General features: G+C 44.9%; 1 protein-coding gene across 1 annotated transcript in view; it reads right to left on the bottom strand.

Moving 5' to 3' along the window:
- Positions 1–2,997: 2,997 nt before the first annotated feature.
- Positions 2,998–20,965, bottom strand: part of SNTB1 (syntrophin beta 1) — a 238,188-nt gene continuing 220,220 nt past the window's right edge. Inside the window, exons 5-7 of the mRNA XM_088453124.1 lie at positions 11,763–11,959; positions 7,687–7,877; positions 2,998–6,553 (exon numbers count right to left, since the gene is read on the bottom strand). Coding sequence (XP_088309250.1) covers positions 6,461–6,553; positions 7,687–7,877; positions 11,763–11,959 — 481 coding nt within the window. The 3' untranslated portion in view covers positions 2,998–6,460. The remainder of the gene's footprint in view (positions 6,554–7,686; positions 7,878–11,762; positions 11,960–20,965) is intronic.

Below are 20,965 nucleotides of genomic sequence, written 5' to 3'. Positions count from 1 at the left end.
GCAATGTGGGCTTCTAGTCATTAGTTAGTGGCCGTGTGACTTCACAGTGCAGGAGGCCGCTGGCACTGGGGAAATCTCTGTTTTTTAAGACCTGGTATAATTTTACCAATTTCCCCCCAAAAATTAGAGAATTCCATTGTTAAACCGTCATGTGTCCCACTCTAGCTCTGCGGCACCTGTAACCTTCCTGCAGATCCCAGCGCTAATCCAGCAACTAGCACTGTAAGCTGTGGCATGCAGGAGAGGGGCTCTGCATTGGAGGCACAGGTCTGCCCAGCTCCAGCTAATATTATTGGTTTCTGCTGGGCAGACTTGGGTTTCTAGCTCTGCCTATCGCCCACAACTCGCCACCCTCTGTGCTGTATACAGTAAGCGCAGTAAGTGGGATTTGCAACACAAGTTTGTGTATGGGTCGCAACTGCATGGACTTTGCCTATGTGAGAGTGCATCTTCTCACCCCAGCTCTGCCTCTTCGGTTGTAAGGGTCAATGTGCCCAGGGCATATAGCTCGGCACAGCCACAATTGCATGCGCTCATTTTCTGAGCATGCCCAAAGCGAGTTCAGCTCTGCAAGGGACTGTTCAACAGAGCTGCAGTAGAAAGTCCACAAATGCATTTTGTCAGTATAGGCCGGGAGTTCTCATATCCTCAAGTGCCCCTAATGAGCCATGTTTTCAGGATTTCTGTCTGTGGAAAAAGGTGCAATAATTATTCATCCAGCAAAATAAACTCACCTGGTCATGATAAAAGAAATCCTAAAATCATGACCTGTTGGTATTTCTTGAGGACTGGCGTTGAGAACCGCTGCCATGGTTGCTATGGGAATCACTCCGCTTTGGAAGTTAGTGGTACTATCAGGAGCCAGTACCAGATTGGAAAGGCAGAGAGAATGGTAAGCTCCAGTCTATATGCAAATAACCATCTCCATTGCACTGCCATCTGACTCTTCTTTACCCATCTCCTCTCATGGTCGATGTGATCTAGCAGTAGACTAGTCCTAGCTCACAGAGCAAGCGCATGATGGATAGATGTGCACCTTTTTCTTTTTACTCTGATTAAACCGCCCCTAACTAGGTGGAAAAACATCTTAGGGTCTCTTCTCTGGATGTTCTTTACAGACACTCAATGTTCTGCCTGACAGCCTGGATAATAATTATATTCCTGCTGCAATAACCACCTGTGAGGACTACACTTTAAAAAAAAAAAAAAAAAACCTAAAATAAATGTTTTAATCTTGTATATAAAATGCATTTGTCTGTCTGTCTGTCCCGTCATGCATTTAGACACCACAGCACAGATTGGGATGAAACCAAGGCGAGGTGGTCCAGTTGTATCCTGGCTACGTTTATGGGGAGTTAGGGTTCCGCTGGGCAGAACTTTGACCTGGGGAGCCTGTTCTGGGTCTTCCAGTGGATGGATTTGGATGTCATCACATAATAAAACCCCCCTCCACTGGCACTGCCTCCTACATCCCGCAGCCACTAGGATGATATTGCGGGCTGCCGCTGATGATTGGGGACCGCTACCTCTCCGCATGTAACTGGCCCTGCAGTGTCCCTGTCGCGCAGGGCTGGCTCGAGAGCAGTTCCAGTGTGGCTGCCACTGGGCACTAGTCTTGCGCTGGCAAAAGCATCAGGGACCAGCATAGGTGAACATTTTCCCCGCAGATGAAAGTGAGGGGTCCCTTGGACCCACTATTTTTATTTTTTTTGCTCTGCGCAGTCACTGATGGGGCATATGTTATATGTGGCGCTGCGGCAGTGCATGACGGACACTGGCAGCAGCCTCGCCGCTGTCCGCGTTAAGTTTGGAGGGAGTGTGGGACCTGGCCATCCACTGTCCCGCCTGCACAAACCATCCAGCGGCCCCCTGCTCCCCTCTGACGGCTCTCCACATTTTATTTTTGAAAACTAAAATCTGGCTAATAATTACACTTTTCATAGAAAAACAACAATGCACTTATTAATACAGTGATGTATTTGGTTATTAGCCAGATTTTAGGTTTCAAAAATAAAATGTGGCTCTTCAAGACGTCTCATGTTTCTCAAGTAGCTCCCATCCCAATTAGGTTGGAGACCACTGGACTAATCTATTTTGAACATTGATGCAGAGAACTATCAAAGCTGTAGTGGTAACAAAGTGGAGGCCTTGACCAAAGCAGCCAATCAGATGCCTGTTACATTCTAGATAATTATAGCTAGAATTTAATTGGTTGTTCTACCTTTGTAAATCTGCACTTGAGTAAATTTACTCGGAGTTGTGCTGGACTAGAGGGGTTCCAAACTTCGCCATTACAGTCCAGGTTTTGAGGATATCCATATTTGAGTCCCAATGGATAAATCTAATTGACTAAGGTACTAATTAATACCCCTTTTCCACCAAAATTCAGGGTCCTGACCCGAGTTGGAACAGAGTTCCTATCCGGATCAGACCCGGAATTTATCCCGAGTCACTGCCGCTCACACCGCAGTCGGGTCTGCATAGACCCGGCGTGAAAGTGGACGCTTGGAGATGACGTCATCTCCAAGCGCCACTGAAGCCGGACCAATCGGCCGGCTTGCAGCGCACTCCAGGTCATCGTGACCCGGAGTGCGCTGTTCTCACAGCAGAGTTTCACTGGCTACGCCCGTGTTAAACCCTGCTAGTTACATGGGTTGGATTGCTGGGTCACTTGACCCGGCGATCCAACCCTCACCCCTTTTACACCAGGGAGCTGCTCGGGTTAACCCTTTAATAACCTGGGTTTTAGCTCCGGTGTAAAAGGGGTATAAGTCACCTGTCCTCAAGCATGGCTATCCTTAAAACATGGACTGTAATGGCAGAGTTTGAGAACCTCTGTGCTGGACATATTCCAAGACCTCTCTGTCACACATTAGTACCGTTTCCATCTCTTATGATCTAGGTATAGAAATGTGAATAGATCAAGATACGGATTTCAATGATTCATTTTTTTATTTACAATAATTGTCAGAAAGAAAAGTGTTTTATCAATAAAATTACAATTTTGTAATCCAATAAAAAGATTTTAATTTAAAGGATTAAAATAAACTAAAATAATTATTACTTTTATTTCTCTTTTAATGAATTAAAGTACCAATATTTTATGTAGGCATAAAGGTCGCTTGATAGAGAATCAAATGAGCATTGTTAATATCAAAGAACAGCTGGCTTAAAAAAATAAAAATAAAAAAAAATGTTGCATGCTATTTTTCTTTAAGACCAACGTAACCCTTGAAATTTTTCTTTATAAATCAGTCTGTCTGTAATAATTATCATGGCAGAGCAATGAAAGAAATACGGTCGAAACAGTTAAAAATATTAAAGATTACAGTTTCAACTGTACCAGTAGTGTTAAGACTGCAAGGAAAAAAACACCCCCAAAAACTATGTATGTATGTAATGATTGAGGTCAAAGTAAAAAAAAAAAAATTCTGTAAAAATACAATTTGCTATTTTATTTCTGTCCCTGTTATGAAATCTTAAAGTAGAATTACTGAAAAAACAAACAAACAAAAAAAGCACGTTGGGACTTCATGTTGAGGTTGGATGCTTAAAAACAGATGTGGATTTCTGCTTGTATTTAGAGTCTTACACACCGATGGGGCCTCCCTGTCCCTATATATCGCCTTGTGAAAAGTAACCGGCATAGTTATCCACCTGCATTTGCACCAGCTCCCAACTTGGTGCAAAAAAATCCATTTGAAATCAGCTTATGGTCCCCTCTGAATATCCTGAAATTTTTATTAATATGCCCATGGGCTCACTTCTGCCTGCGAAAACACCTATTTAGCCACAAGTGGAGAGATATCCGTGTGACTGAGTAGGCCGCCTCGAATGCATGCGCAGTGTTGAAAGACATCGCAGATGTGGACAGGTTGTGCGTGACTCTGCATAATGACCGTCGTCTATTGATTACCCCTTCACCCAACTATCTGACCTGAATGGGCCCCATGCGTTTTAAGAGTGGCTCGCTTAACTATGCCGGTAACCAACCGGTGGTGTCTGAGTCAATTCAGACTTGTCCAGACTCTTATGCGGCTGTACTGTTGGTCCTTGGTCTCAGACCCCCCAACAAGGCTATATTAGATGAGGGGAGGGGAGTGTACTATAGCTGGAGGTAATCTGAAACCACACACCCGTATTCTTGTAGTATATAGCAGGAAAGAGTTTAGATGGCTGAAGGTGTGACGGGCGGCCATGGGAGGTGCAGGTTTACAACAGTGGAGCTGTTACCCATAGCAACCAATCAGATTATGGCTAACATTTATTTTGTGCATTCCAGGAAATTATAGCTAGAAATGAATTGCTTGCTATAGGCAACACCACTTCAGTAAACCTGCACTTTAGTAAATGAACCTCCATGGTTAATATATAAAATGGTGAATATAGTCATCTACTTTGGTCTGTGAGGTCTGAGTGAGGCTTTTTGAAGGTTGGGGCACGTGGAAGTGGCCGCCACTGATGTTTTGGCTCCAATGCTCTCCCCAATGTGACAGCCGCAGAACTACGCAGCCAGTTCGGTATTAATTTTCATTATGAAATGTATACTGTAGCTGTGCTGTTGTTTTTCTGGCTGCACAATTGCACTTTTATGCATGCAAAGCACATTAAGGGCTATTTCTCACACAACGGTTTTGTCTGTCCTGCAAAAGATTGGACGTTTTTTTACCGTTGCTAAACTTTAGTGGAAGTTAATAATAGATTAGGGCTTCCACACTGCACGAAAACGACACGAACGTTGTACACTGCACGGTCACCGTATTATAGCCGTTTTCACAATTGACTAGGACGGCTGCCGTCCACGGTTTCAGTGTTAAGGATTGATTACACAACAGTTTTTTTTTTTCCGGCCAGACAAAAAACGTGTAAGATAGGCCTTACTATCTACAACTAAAAATCATAATCAGGTAGTAAAACTCTAGGTCAGGACTTTTTGCATAATGTAGAACCCGTAAAATTGCAGTTTTGCCTCCGCGAACCTCCTGCCCATTAGAAAGACAATTGGGGTGGGGGTTCTACTGGGAAGGAGCCTCTTACCTCCCAGCCACCAGATGAACTGAAGCAGGGAGCATCATTGTTTGACCCGATCAGTGGTAGTGAGGGGTTACATTGCCAATATAAATGGTAAATAGCAGGTGTATTGAAAGGCACCTGATTTGCACGTGGCATCCAATTCGGTGTCACCATCCTGTTGACGAGTGCTAATATCTTGGCAATCCCACTCCACCAGCTCCTGATGGCGTTTGTTTACTGAATATGGAGTAAAAAAAATGGGACCCCAGGTGTTACCACAGGACTTCTAGCTGGGAATGTTTGGGCTTCGTAATAAACAAATAACCTTTTTTTTCTATGAGCAAACTTCAATCAACTCCACCAGACATTTCATACTGCGCACCAGAAGATTACCAACAGTGTCTCCGTTTCTTTTACATTATATAGTTTTTTTTTTTGCTATGTTTGTCTGTATTACGTGTTTTTTCCCCTCTATATCAGGAGCATCAGCATCATCAATGATCCCAAGGTTAGAATTAGCTTCTCACCAGAGGATCAGTTGTCACCTACACAAAGTGGAGAATGTCAGCTTGTGAGAAGAAATAATAGTCCTGACAATCCATTCTGAAGGACCGGTGATGTAATGAATGCTGGTCATGACGTAGCCTACCCCAGTTCAGCCTCTGGTTCCTAGTGCATGAGTAGGCCTCATTCTCATTAAAATTGGTTCAGCTGACAAAATGGCTGCCTCACTAAGTGTCTTCTGCTTTTTCATACATTTACCATGGAAGCAATATGCTACTGCCGATTAGTGTCTAGTGTAGATTTGTATTATCTGCTCTGTTACTGAATAAGCCATCAGGTAGAAATATAAATGTTACGTTGGGCAAATTGTGTCCCTGTATTTTCTCAAAAACAACACCAAAAAAGAAATCAAAAATCAAACCCAGCCATGGCCAGGAAGCACTTGGAGTGGTATCTCACCCATTATCTCTTGAACACAGTGTAGGCAGCCATTTTGTGGGCAGCATGGATGACAATGCAGCACTGACATTGTGTTTCGAGCCTTATGATGTGACTGGTTCCTATTACATACACTAGCTGCATTCCCATGAATATAGGTTCAGCCCAAAAAATGGCTGCTTCTAACATTGCCCGATACAGACAGTTTTCCTTCTTTAATCCAACTTTGAAATCATAAACGAAAGATTAGAGTTCAGACCTGAAATCTGAGTATTGGGTTATTCCCATCCCAAGTGATTATTATAAACCGTTATAGTGCTGTGCTTCTGTCGGACGTGAAGTGCGGCCGATCACAGATCTCTCGTACCCTCTTTTAGTTTTTGCTTCCAGGGATTCTCCTGTGCAGCCATCTCTTTATGGAGAATCCCCTGAATGAACCCTCTCACATGGAACTCTCATACAGCATGCTGTAGCTGGCGTAAACCCTGTCTGTCTGTGGGCGATCTCATGCCACTAGTCCGAGTCTTGTAATCTTGGCTGAGAGGAAGGAATGGATGATGAAGACGATGGGCTTCGGGCAGCACTGAAGATCCAATTGCTGCGGAGAAATGAGAGAGAGAGAGATGTTAGGTGCTGGTTCTATCATTCTCCAACATATTCAACATGTTTTTTTTGCACATGTGGGAGAGGGAATGGCGGCACGAAGTGGAGCGGTGCGGGGGTGTGTGTGGGATGAGCGGGGGGTGAGCTGTCACTATGATGCAAGAGGCAGTGAATCCTGAGGCTGTCTGTTGCTGAATGGGGTCTTATAACGCAGTGCATTATGGGAGATCAGACGGGAGGTGTCTGATCTGAGGAGCGATGCTGAAGAATGGCACTGGCAATACAACTAAAGGTAAGTAAGGAGGGAACATGGACAGGCATTGGGAGAGGCATGGAGGTTGCAAAGGAAGAGACATGGAGGGGCAAAGAAGAGATGGAGAGGGCAAAGGGAGAGAGACATGGAGGGTTCAGAGGGAGAGAGATGGAGACATAGGGGTCAAAGAGGGGGCAAATGGAGAGACATGGAAGGGGTCAAAGGGAGATAGATGGAGCTGGTCAAATGGAGAGACACTAAGAAGGCAAATGGAGAGACACCGAGGGGGCAATGGGTAAGATTAGCACAGTTTTTCTCTTTCTTTTTTAAATACTTATTACGTTATTTTGACACAACTACTTAAAAAAAAGGGACTGCTATTTATTTTGGCTTAGGGGTGCATTGAAAAAATGATGGAGACCCTAAGGGTGCCTCGAACTGAGAAAGTTTTGGAACCACTGATGTACAATATAGTCTGCGTCACATGTGGCAACACCTCTTCTGCTACTCTCACTGCGCCGTGTTGCTGTTGGCATAAACCGTAACATGCCATCGGCATGAGCCATCCGTTTGAGAGGAGAGGCTGGAATTGTACGTTCAGTGGTATCTTAGCACCCATGTCCATAGATGACGTCTCATTGTCCTCATTATCCACGCCACGACGCGTTCTGCCTCCTGAGTGCCGACGCTGTGAAAGCACCATTGTCACTGCGACCGAGAGACTCATAACGGATGATGGACGCAAGACACAGCACAACAAGCAAAGAGGGTCATAGGCTACGGGGCATATTGTGGTAATTCACTGTCATAAAATAAATGAATAATAAGAAAATGTGGTTCTCAGGCAAGTATCTATTTCCGCTGTATATACTCACAATGTCTCCTTCTTTGCCTCCAAAATCTAAGAACAGCATTTTAACACCATCGTCGGAGGACATTTTTAGTTTCTCATACGGGTATTGTGCTAATATTTTAGTAAAAGTACCATCCGGGGCCGGAGTTGTGATGGAGAATCCGTGTTCATAATTTATCACCAGCCGACATATTTGGCTCTTGTAAGTACAAGCTGAAAGGTGGTAGAAAGAGAGACACCATTTAGGGTCATGGCTTTATGTTTAGGGTTTGCTGCTGCTGGTTAAAGTGCTAATGACTGGTAACTATCAGCTTATATAAAACTCCTCGTACAGTTCAGCTGCCTGCAGGTGATTCCCGTGTCACTCCAGTACCTAAAAATGATTAATTCTGTTACCTGTCCCCCTCTTTATAGCACCACCTTCGCTATAACACCAGTTCTGGTCATTGACCTGAAGCTGGTGTAATATAGAAGGCGCATGGTATCAATTAATTAATACAGTATATAAAAGAAAAAAAGGTTACAGGCCCACAAAGTGTAGTAACTGGTTGAGGAATAACCCAAAGTATTGGTTCTATAAAAATAATAATAAAATATTCAGGGAGTGTTGAAATGTTGCAAGTAGCATAAATATATCTTGTATCTAAGAAACAATAAGAATGATTAGACATACAGAAACATGATAATAGATCTGCTATCGTGATACAGGTTGAGTCTCCCATATCCAAAATGCTTGGGACCAGGGGTATTTTGGATATCGGAATATTCCGTAGATTGGAATATTTGCATACCATAATGAGATATCTTGGGAATGGGACCCAAATCTAAACACATTTATATTTTATATACACCTTATACAGAAGGCCTGCAGATCATTTTATACAATGTTTTTAATAATTTTGTTCATCAAAAAGTTTCTGTACATACATGAAATTAATTTATGTTTCATATACACCCTATACACACAGCCTGAAGGTTACTATATTTTAATAATTTTATGCCTTAAACTAAGTTTGTGCACATTGAACCATCAGAAAGTAAAGGTTTTACTATTTCAGTCATGCTAAAAATATTCTGTAATATTTGGATATGGGAGACTCAACCTGTAAATGAGTATTAGACACATCATGATAATTAATCCGTAACGTGAAATGTCCCTTATCTAATTTTGGTCAATGACGGGAGCACTGTATCAATGAATAGCCTGGCACATTACCTCTGATGGTCACAGGCCACCTTTGCTTTTGTATAGTGCCTGTTTGATAATACCATACAAGTGACGGCCATAAATGTCAGTATATAAGTAGGGTAAAATACAAATGGCAAATAAGGGAGAATTTAATTAGGTGCATCGCAAATTCACAACATTTTAAAGTTTTTGTTCGCACCCCCCTGAGCAGGTGAAAAGGTAGCAAAAATATTGTAAGGTAAAAATGTCAGAATGTGCTTCAGAACTCCCCTAATGACTAATTACAGTGGGCATTTGGAAGTTTTCAATTAGCTTAATTGGGCCAATAATATACATTTTTGGGGTGTGAAAAAAATGGCCTTTAATTACCCCATTAAAAGCTTTTTAGCTAAATATCACACCCCAAATTTAATTAAATTATTTAAAAAAAAATATTGCTTTTAAATTTTTCTTTTAAATTTTAATGTCACCTTCAATTACCCCCAAAGCTTTTTTTTTTTTTTTTTTTTTTTTTTTGCATTTTACATTTAATTTCTTTGTAATTAAAAAAATTCTACAGCTTTTTCCATTATTGAACTTTTTTTTTGTAAATGCACAAATCAGCCACATTTTAAAAGCATTCAGTTCTTTCCTTAGGGCCACTAACACTCTTCTACATGATTCTGCTAACGATTTAATTGTGTGTATCTCAGGTGCGCGCATGAAGGCGAACAGTTTATCACCTTTTGCAAACTTGCACCTAATTGAATTCCCTCCCCCATAGTATCACAATAAACATTTCTAGCATTATAGTAGAAACCAACGATTTACACTTTTTATGTAGAAAATTACCGGAGGGGTTTTTGTTATATATATTTTTTTTTATTCCCTATACTATGTATAAATATAATTGTTGCCAGGGCAACACCCCTAGCTGTCTGCCATAGCAACCAATCCAATTTTAGCTTCCATAGTCTGACTATACTATACTGCTAAAAGACTATTTCTGATTGGTTGATAGAGGTTACAGCTCCCGTTCAGATCTTCACACCATGGTATTTTATAAGCCCCACTGTAGGAAGACACTTATGAAAGCATTCATAAGCATGAACTGTTACAGCCATCAGAACTCTGACACTTGGAATTACTGGTTAACACGAATGCTGAACCCTCTTGACTAGAATAGTTCATGTCTATTCTTCCTTTCTGACAGACATGCAATTAATTAGCACACGGCTTAATAACCAAACCTTAGCAAAGGGATTAGGCGTGAAAGCAGTAATGAATGATTACTTTCTTGTAGGACTCTGACAAGTCCATCATTTCTGAATATAACCTGCGCACATCAAATTGCTCAGCGCTATAAATTACCCCCCGGACAGAACCGCTAAAAAGCTTTGACTCCATTAGTACTGGAAGAGATTTGTAACTCCTGTTATTGAGGGATTTGCTCTGAATCTCCTGCATGTAATGAATTTATGTTACCTATGGGATTTTTATCGATCTAGCAAAACAATGGCGGTTTTTGAAGTGCATCGAGGCCATGGTGGTCTAAATGGTGCACGCTAAGTAAGCCGTGGTGTCTCTGATTTGAAATTTTTATTTAAGCAAGTTTGCTAAGGGTGTCTTCCAGTGCCTAAAACTGAACTGATCTGAAGGCACAGGCTGATATGTACCAGTGGGGGCAGGCAGAGCTCCAACGTAAGAGCAGCGAGTCAGAGGATCAACTGTCACTCTGCACCTGCACTATCTCATTTCCTCCAAGCACATCTTCATATACCATGGTCTCCAATGTAAAAAAATAAAGGCTGCAGATGTATCCCAGCTAGTTATAAAAGACGCACAAATTCATGTAGACATATGTACATGTCCCTACTATGTTCATCTGCTCTAGCTTGTGCAGGACACCAAGGAACGTAGGAAGTAAAATAACCACTTTTCCATGTATATGAAAATGTCCACACACATTGTTTATACTATCTCGTTACTTCCTCCCCGCTCATTCCTTTTTACTACGTCACCGTATGTGTAGCTTCCTACATTGATCTTGTATTGCGGAAGTCTTATTGTGCATTTGGACGTTGTGTCCACCTGTAGATATTAGATTTACTCACTCTGTGACAGCGGCCATCTTGTCACAGGCATTCCTAGGTGCACAGCATGTACATGCGAGTTCATGATGGGACATTGCTATTTGCAGGGTGTTGTCCAACTGAACACCAATGAATACTGAGGGGTAAATGCAATAGGGAGCAGAGTTCTGCCTTCGGCGAGTCCTGTGTGAGACTGCCTGAAGTTTTAAAGAAGTTATTTAACGCTTTGCACGGAAGGTTGATCCCAAACAGAACTTGCACTTTAGGTATGGTGGACCTTATACATGTTGTCCATCAGTATAGAGTTATTACACTTCAATGGATGGATGTTCCTTTGTTTTGGCAGCAGACATCGAACTAAAGTCTACATAAATTCACATTTCCCTTTCAATTATTTTCAGTGGCCCAATTCCAAAGTTTAAGGTGTATTGGTGTATTTCTGGGCCGAAACACTTTTCATGCTGTATATTCACTAAGAACTAGTGACTAGTGTCACTAATCCCCAGAGCATCAATAGCTGGCATTCTTGTAGATATTTTGATCACAAAACAGCCATCTCCGATGCATTGTGTATACTATAAATGGAGAAAATCTGCCTTTTCAATTGTTTTTCAGTAGACTTTTTAATTTATGGTGAAACTAAATTTTTATGAACCCTGGTTGCAACACTAGGCCTGATGGGACGCCACGTTGATAACTTACGCAGCTGAGTGATGATTTGCTAGTGCGCATTGCGCAAAAAGTTAAATCCCTTACTGCGCCAATGTGAGCTATGCCGTTAGCAACTGTGGACAGGAAACAATAGCTTATTCTGGGACGGATAAAGCAGGTACTTACGCGTGATGATCTCTTTAATGAGCTCCGCCGAGTTGTGGCAGCCCTGCACTATTTGTCTTGTCCACAGTGAGAGGTCTCTGTTGGTTTCCACTCTGAACAGATGAGTCTCGATCCCCTGCCGGGAGCCGGTACGTGTGGCGAATGAGAACTCTGTGCCCAGGAGTGAGGAGCCTTTGCCTGGTCCGGAATGGACCAGCCTGCAACAGATAGAGGCATTAAAGTCCTGCAGGACAAAAAACTCACTTCATAGTAACAAAACCTACAAAATTAGAGGAAGAGAAAATAGTGAAACACCCATTGGAAAAAAAATACACACTGAGTGGTCACTATATAAGGGACAGCTACCTGTTAGTGAATCACTCAACCATTTGCTCTCAAAACATTCTTTAGTTCGTCAGGTATAAATTCCACAGGACTTCCCACCATTCCTGATTGAATAATTGGAACCCATTGAGCCACGCCCTAGATAACACCACGCTATAGGCCAGTCAGACTATCCCATGCCTGTTTCTATAGGGGCTGCTGATGCCATGAATTCAGTATCATAAAGAGCCTATACTACATGATAGACATTTGCCTGACACCAAGACAACACAGTCCTGAGAGCATATTGGACGACAGCAGCATCCAATCGGTGCTATCGGCACAAGAAAACATTGAGGGCTCGAGCTTTTCAAAAATGTCTTGGCTCCTCAAACAGGAAAACCGAGGTGATGGTGGGATGACAGTCTGATGTACTGGAGAGGTCCTACACAGGACATCTGGTTGGTCAGAAAGGGTTTCTAAGATAGGATTTAGGTTCAGGTTGGTGTTCTTGTTTAAAATACGGTTAGGGTACAACCCCTTTTAAAATGTAATGAATTATTTATAAACATGTTAGGGTTGTCCTGCATAGCTAAAGGATCATTATACTCCCGTTAATGGAAAATACATCCTTCGAACAGTGCAAAAGCAGAAATTTTAATATGTAGGAAAGGATAGATGGCAGCACCAATACTCTCCATGAGCACGTTAAATCTCCATAAATCACCTCCTACATCATACTCCACCCCCCCTCCCTCCACATTGTAGCTATCTCACAATCCTGGCACTTTCACCTCCGCAACATCTCCACGATCAGAGTCTTCCTCATCCTGGAGGCAACCAAATTTGTACCCTCAACCTCTCCAACCTGGACTATTGCAACCTATTGCTCTGTAGCCTTCCTTTGTCCTGACTGTCTCCTCTTTAATCTATCCTCAATGCTGCTGCTCATATTCCTATCTCATACCACTGACTCAACCTCTTCTCTTTATCAACTCCTTCACGGCCTTCCTTTCCCCGCCTGCAGAAACCAGCTTAAGCTGCTCACCATCAATTGCAAAGCACTCAGTCGCTTCTCTCCTTCCTGCATCTCTGACCTTAGTCCACAACCCTTCTCATCCTCACCCTTTTCTCGGTTTCGCCTCTCCTCCATGCTAATTACCTCCTCCCAATTTAGCATCCAGGACTTACCCCATGCTGCTCCCCTCCCATCCTCTGGAACTCACTCCCCTACCCTAAAAGGCTCTCTAGCAGCCTGCAGGGCTTCAAACGTAACGTGGAAACACACCTGCCTATCAAATCCCACCACAAGTCTTAATTGACAACTCCTGTCCTCCCTCCTAATCTCTTCCCAGTGCACCTCCCAGTTTACCCTTCTCCCTTAGACTTTAAGCTCTGATGGGCAGGGCCCTCCGCCCTCTTGATTCTCACCGTACACTATCCTTGTCTCCAGTTCACTTCCACTCACAGTCAGCGGCTCTGATCTGCTATTGTTATCTGTCACTCTGCTCTATAGATATGTCACTGTTTGATCTTCTCCCACTATGGCCCGTATTCAAATTGGAGCAAAAAGCCGGAATCGGCGAAAAAGTTTCGCCGATGATGTAATTTCACCAGGCGGAAAAGTATCGCCGTATTTAATTTGAAAGATTTTCCGCCTAGGCGGAAAGTCAATGCAATGTAATAGGCGAAAAAGTTTTGCCTATGAATAGCAGGCGGAAAAAAGTGCAGAATTGGAGTTTTGGGGTGCAACGTTGCGGGAACCCCCGTGCAGCCTTCACACAGTCGACCAAAGGTAAACTACGTCAAAAAATGTTAAAAAAAATAGTTAAGTACACCCCAAAAAATTACTTTCATTTTGGGGGTGAAAATTTTTTTTTTGGGGGGGACAAAGTTAAAAACTAGCGAACTAGACTCCAGGGAGGTCCCCAAGTATTCCCCAGGTGTTTTTTACATTGCAGGTGCATTTTTCACGATTTTTAGAACTTTACTTAGCAACTTTAAAATATGCTGACCCCCATTTTCAAGTACCCCAAATTTGCTGGGATAAGTTACTTTCTGCAAAAACCCCTCCAGAATACTATTCTGCACCACTTATACAAAAACGCTATTTAGCAGCTATTGGGCCCATTTAAAAACACCAAATACCTTCAGCAAGCCAAATCAGGGGGGTACCATAGTGAACCCCCATGTCAGATTATCTTTTAGGGGGTCTCAGGCTGATTTCCCCAAATCTGACATGACTTTCCGCTTGTTTCAGATAGGCGGGGACGCGCCCGCTACTTTTCCGCTTGCACAACAGGAAAGTCTGGGAGGCGAAAAAGTACAGCGGGTCCGCTCAAACTGAATATGGCTCTATATCGTCTGTGAAATATTGTATTATTCATGTTTTTTATTGTCATATTTCTGGGGCAGGGCTACAGAAGCTTTCGAGAAGCAGAATGGTAAGTGTGTATTGGCCGCTACAGTAGGTCTGCAGATATCTGGGTCGGCGGGCAAGTCGCCCAGGTGTGTACCCAGCCTAAGGGTAGCTAGACTGTAGGACTCACTGTCGCAGGAGGAAGTAATGGCAGGATCACTGTGACATTGCCTTACAAGGAATAGTATCAATAAACTCAGTGGGAGATGTATCAAGCCTTCTACAGAGAAGTTACCCATAGCAACCAATCAGTTTTGAGCTGTCATTTACATAGTACATTCTATAAATTGACAACTTAAAGCTGATTGGTTGCTATGGGTAACTCTTTCACCTGCCCTCTTTAGACGGTTTGATACATCTCATTGTGGGTGGGATGCACGATGCATCGCATTCGGGCCCGCCACTCTTCGCGTGCATGCCGGCGCTAATTCTCGGTAAGAGCGGTCCTTTGCGAGTGAGGGACTTCTGGGTTTATGAGTCAGAAGTCCATCTGGTGCGGGTGTCATTTCACACCCCATATAGAGGCCCATAGGCTTCTATAGGGTAATACCATCTTCCACCACATCCAAGCTCCGTGGCTTGCTGCTATTGAGAAATACGGTCAAACACCCGATAACTGCATTTTCCGGGGTCTGACCGCATTTCTCACATTGCTGCATCCCGCCCCAATAATTGCAGTAAAGAAGTTGGTTTGATTTATTCATGGCCAGACAGCGACCATTCCAGCAGATGAAAAACAAATGGTGAATGGGTTGTGGGTTGTGACATATCATACAATTTATACAATTCAAATTCTAACTCTATATTTTTTCGAAACCTTCAAGGGGCGTAAAAATGCCAGTGCCAGTACCAGTGCCAGTGTGCCCGTGCATTGTACTTTTGCCTCATTAGTATGCATGTGGACACATCTGTAAGCTTACGGTTATTTGCTGAATAAATGACGGCGTTCATAGGGCCTAATTCAGACCCGCTCGCGAGCGTAGGATGCTCGCAAGCGGGTCGATGGTGCCCCAATGTGCATGCGCACGACGGAGGGAGCTCCGTCGTGCGCATGCGCGAGACCAGCATAGCGACAGCCAAGCTGTCGCTCCGGGTCTCGCACCAAAGGGGGCGTGCTGTCGATGGTGACTGACAGCACGCCCACTTTTGTGGGTGTGCCGGGGGTGTGGCTGCCAGACGGAGGCGTTCCCTTGGGAACGCCTACCGTCTGGGGCCGGCCCCACTGACATCACTAGTGATATCAGTGGGAGTGATTTTGGCTCTGATAGAGCCAAAATCACTCCAGGGCTTGCGGCCACGAGACCCTACCGCAGGGTCTCGTCGCAAGCCCAATGGTCGCAATGGTCTTGACCATCGCGACCATCATCATGGGCGCTCGCATAAGCTGTGGGTGGTAACCCACAGCTATGCGAGCGTCCAAGAGGCCGCTCCATTTTTTGGTAGGAGGGCCCTGATTCAGAGTGCGCTCTCTGGTCAGAGCGTCCAGCTCTGAATCAGGCCCATAGATCCTTGAAAAAGTCCTATATTTGGATGAAACACGTTGGGCCAAGCCCCTGAGTTTACAGGACATTTACACAACATTTTCTTTTGCTTACTTTTATCCTGGAACTTTTTATGGCCAACCTAATATCTATTGATGTAGATGAACTTTTTTTTTTAGACAACTAGACTCTGATGAGTCAGGGAGGATAATTATGTAACAATAAATGTGTTGAATTAGACGTAAGTCCATAGTGTCTATCTATATAGTGCCAAACTTGCAGTTATAATTCACCCTCACCACCACCTCCACAACTATCGGGACTAGGAGTACCAGCAGGAATCACATTGCAACATTTGGTAAGTACGTACATTTCTTACCTATCCTGCACTATCGTGTTCGCCTAGTTCCTGATACTGTGCGAATGTATTATATTTGAGGTGGAGTGGAGAGTGAAGAGGGCCACGTTATAACCAGCTCATATTATAAGAACACCCATCCTACAGACACCTCAGGAGTATCATTTGGGAACTGTCCTTGAACATTATGTTTAAGAGTTTACTTCCTGGGACATAGAGACATTCCTATTATCACTACCGGTATTATATATACACTTTATGGAGAGATATTAAGAACACCCTACCTACAGATTATAAATTGGGACTACTGACAGATTATATTTTAAGTTACTTAAAAATCATACTCGCCGACAATCAGTTCCTTCCTTCCGGGAGGGAGCTGATTGTCGGCTAACAGCGGGGGGCGTGCCCGGCCATGACATCACATTTGGGGGCGGAGCCGTGTGATCGTGGCCCCGCTCCCTCGTCACAATGCCGTTATTTTTGGCATTGTGAAGCAGGGGGCGGGGCCACTATGACGTGATTCAGCGCGAATCGCGTCACCGGGCCCCCCCGCCGCTGCGGTGGTTTTGATATTAACTCTACGGGGGGTAGGGAGGGATGCCGGCTTCTGGGAGGCTTGCCTGCTTTCCGGGGGGCTGGAAGCTGCACCCGAAAATCAGAAGGCTCCCGGCCAAATCGGGAGGGTAGGCAAGCCTGCTTAAAATACACATAGTAACACATCTAGACAAAAGAATAGTATTGTCCCAGAGCGCACCATAATTATTCTCTATTTATATCTATTTATAAGGAGGCAGGGATACCTCTAATTGTGGAGCAGCTAGGGGCATTCGCACATAGGACCGAGAGCGCTATGCCCCTAACTTTGAAACATGAGACTTGTTATTAAATGGCAGTGGCGTAACTAGGGCAGGGCGAGCGGGGCATGTGCCTTGGGCACTGTGGGACCAGCGACGGTACCGGCCCGCCCTAGTTAGCCAGTGTAGCGCCGACCGCAGTGAGTGCGGTCAGCACTACACATTTACACAGGACCGGCGCTAGGCTTCCCAGCCCCTTCCCTGCCCCTGAGCGCTTGCCCAATAGCGCCAGGAGGAGGGTGGGAGGTGGGCGGGCTCAGGCTGTGCTGACACACACATCGCTGCCAGCGCTAGCGGCGATGTGTGTGTTAAACAGCAGCCAATGAGAGTCAGACAGACTCTCACTGATTGCTGCAGCCGCAGTGCCCACTGCAAGAGCCGGCTCCTGCAGTGGGTAATGGGAGAGACGTCATGACGTCTCTCCCATAATGCAGAGCGCGCCAGCCCCGAAGGACTGACGTGCGGACGGCAGCGTGGATTCAGGTAAGAATTTTTCCTTTATTTATTGTTTCATTTCAGTGTGTATTTATCGGGGGGGGGGCGCTAAGGAGGGGACTACTACTGGGGGCACTGCTTCAGGGGGAGGCGGGTTCCACTACTGGGGACTACTACTGGGGGGACCACTACTGGGGGGGGCTACTATTGGGGGCACTGCATCAATGGGGACTCCTACTGGGGTACTATATAAGGTGCTTACTACGGGGGCACTGCACAGGGGGGACCACTACAGGGGGCACTGAAAAGGGAGAACCACTACAGGGGGCACTGCATATTGGGGATAACTACTGGGGGCCTGCATAAGGGGGACAACTACTGGGGGCACTGTATAAGGGGCACTACTGGGGGGCTGCATATGGGGGATCACTACTGGGGGCACTGTATAAGGGGAACTAATGGCGGGCTGCATAAGGGGGACTACTACAGGGGGCACTGCATATGGGGGATCACTACTGGGGGCCTGTATAAGGGTAACTAATCAGGGGCTGCATAAGAGGGACCACTACTGGGGGCATTGTATACTGGGGGTACTATATAAGGGGGACCACTACTAGGGGCACTGCATAGGGGGCACTGTATAAGGGGCACTGCATTAAGGTGCAAATGGAAAGAAATGTTCCCAGTGACAAGAAAGGGGTGTGTGTCAGGTTGACACGCCCCATTTTCCAGTGGTCACGCCCCTTGTGACCACGCCCATTGTTTTGCCGCTCGCGCACATAGTGGGGGGCTTCATTTTCAAATTTGCCCTGGGCTCCAAATACCCTAGTTACGCCACTGTTAAATGAAGACCTTGGGATTTTTAGGTATTATTTTCAGCCCCACTAGCTATGGAGATCTGTAACTATCGCACTAACATTTAGGATGTTTTGAATCGGCTTTGATGAATGGCTTTCTTTTAAAGAGAAGCAGAAGAGTCACGATGCTATATATGGTATATAGGTATTGTATACAGCATTCTCGCTTTGAGTGTTTGGTGTCACCCATTGTTACCACAATACAGGAAGCTGGAAAACCTGGTGCTAAATAAGAGAAGAGATCCTTACTCTACTTCATCCCCATCTCTAACTGTCCTGTTCCTTGTCAGCTGATGAAATGTCCTCTTATGGCTAGGGGCAGAATCATAGCCAGGGGGCAGGGGGCATTGAGGCCGTGAGGTGAGGGGAACGAAGGGGCGCATGTGGCTTGTGATACATGGTGAGTATCTGCCCTTTACCCCCCTCACATGTGATGTCACGATCCAGGCGCCTTGCAAGCCAAATACAGGTGCCACTGGGCATCAACAATGCCACCAACTAGGCCAGTGGCAGTACTCTTGGGATGTATGGCGCAGCAGGTGGCACTAACAGAGCTGTTCTGCTATTTTGGTGTCAAACCCTAGGATGGTGTCACCGAGCAACGCTGCGGGCTGCAGCACCCGAAGCTATGAGCAAGCCCCCAGCGTGACGAAAATGGGGATGTGTTACCACCCATACTGACACCACCATCCTAGGTCCGGCTCCATCGGCGGCGCCACTGCTCGCCCACCCCTAATTACAGCGCTATAGGGCTCGTCAATGGACTGTATCACCTCATTCTCTAAGGTAAGTGCACCTGTCTATTTACACAGCACATGGAACCATTTTGATGAACACACACACATATTCAGCAGCCCATCCTGGTAAGTATTGTATTATGTACTATCTACTCTGCAGCCGCATCATCACTATCATTATTCTGCTTTACAGGAGTTGAATTATATCTGTGGAATTCTCAGGACAGTGTAAATTCTCTCACTTATCAGGAGCAATAACGCCCTATAGACAGAAAAAAAGGATTATACTTATTTCAAAACTTGTGTAATAAACAAAGCTGCACTGGAGAACCACCATTTATATCCAGGGTACCTGCTGTGAGCCCTAAAGAGCTTAGGCCCTCATTCAGAGCCGTGCGCCCTGAGCAGAGCGCACGCTCTGAATGAGGGCCGGCCTCCATGAAAATGGAGCGTCCTTCTGGACGCTCGTATAGCTGTGGGTCACCACCCACAGGCTATACGAGCGTGCATTTTGATGGCCGCGATGGTCGAGACCATCGCGACCATCGAATTTGCGAGCCGGAGCCTGCGGTTGAGGTTTTCAACTGCAAGCTCCGGAGTGATTTTGGCTCTATCAGAGCCAAAATCACTCCCACTGACATCACTAGTGATGTCAGTGGGCCGGCTTCTGACGGGAGGCGTTCCCGTGGGAACGCCCCCGTCAGGGAGGCACGCCCCCGGCACGCCTACCAAAGGGGGCGTGCTGTCAATCAACATTGACAGCACGCCCCCTTTGATTGGACACAACGAGCGAAGGACTTTCCTTCGCTTGTCGCGTCTGGCGCATGCGCACGACAGAGCTCCCTCCGTCGTGCGCATGCTCAGTCCAGAACATCGACCCACTTGCGAGCGGACAGCGGTCTGAATCAGGCCCTTAGGCCATATTCAATTAGACTGCGAAAACCTGTTATCTTGGGATTTTGCCACTTTCACTTGTCCCCATATTCAATTTCAAAGACTTTTCACAGGTGCCAAAAGTCTTTGACAAAAAACGGGGATAACTTTTCACCATAGATAGGTGGCGAGAAAAAGTGCAGAATTGGGGTTTTAGGGAACAAAGTAAAACAAAGTACCCTGCACACCTTGCAATGTCCCCTAAAGGTATTCTGTGTAAAAAAAAAAAAGTTCTACATGATATACCCGAAAAAATGTACTTTCCTTTTGGGGGCGAAAAAAATAAATAAATTAGGGGACAAACTAAAAAAACTGGCAAAATAGACTAAGGGGGGTCCCCAAGTATGCGGCAGGTGTTTTTTAGAAAGCGGTTGGTTGCGGCAGGTGGATTTTTCATGATTTAAAAAAAAATCACTTTAGGGACTTAAAAATATGCTTGCACCCATTTTCAAGTACCCCAAATTTGATGGGACTAGTTATTTTTTCCAAAAAAATGTTGCTAAATGCTATTCTTCACCACTTGCTGAAAAACGCATTAAAGCACCTGCAGAGACCATATAAAAACCCTAAATACCTTTAGCAGGGCTTTTCGTGGGTACCCACAGTGATCCCCCATGTCAGACCATCTTGGGGGGGTGACAGGCTGATTTCCCCAAAAACTGACAGGACTTTTCGCTACTTACCTTTCTGCCGGGTCCCGTTTTCGCCGATTCCTAATTGAATACGGGGATACGCGGGCACGCGCCCGATACTTTATCCCCAGGAAAACCTGCGATGACGGTGAAAAGTCCGACCTCTGACTTTTTGCCTCTAATTGAATATG

Source organism: Taudactylus pleione, unplaced genomic scaffold (assembly GCF_031769625.1).
Source record: "Taudactylus pleione unplaced genomic scaffold, aTauple2 ptg000571l, whole genome shotgun sequence".
NCBI lineage: Eukaryota > Metazoa > Chordata > Amphibia > Anura > Myobatrachidae > Taudactylus > Taudactylus pleione.
Note: the sequence above shows the minus strand (reverse complement) of the source record. Positions and strands in the feature narration are given on the sequence as shown.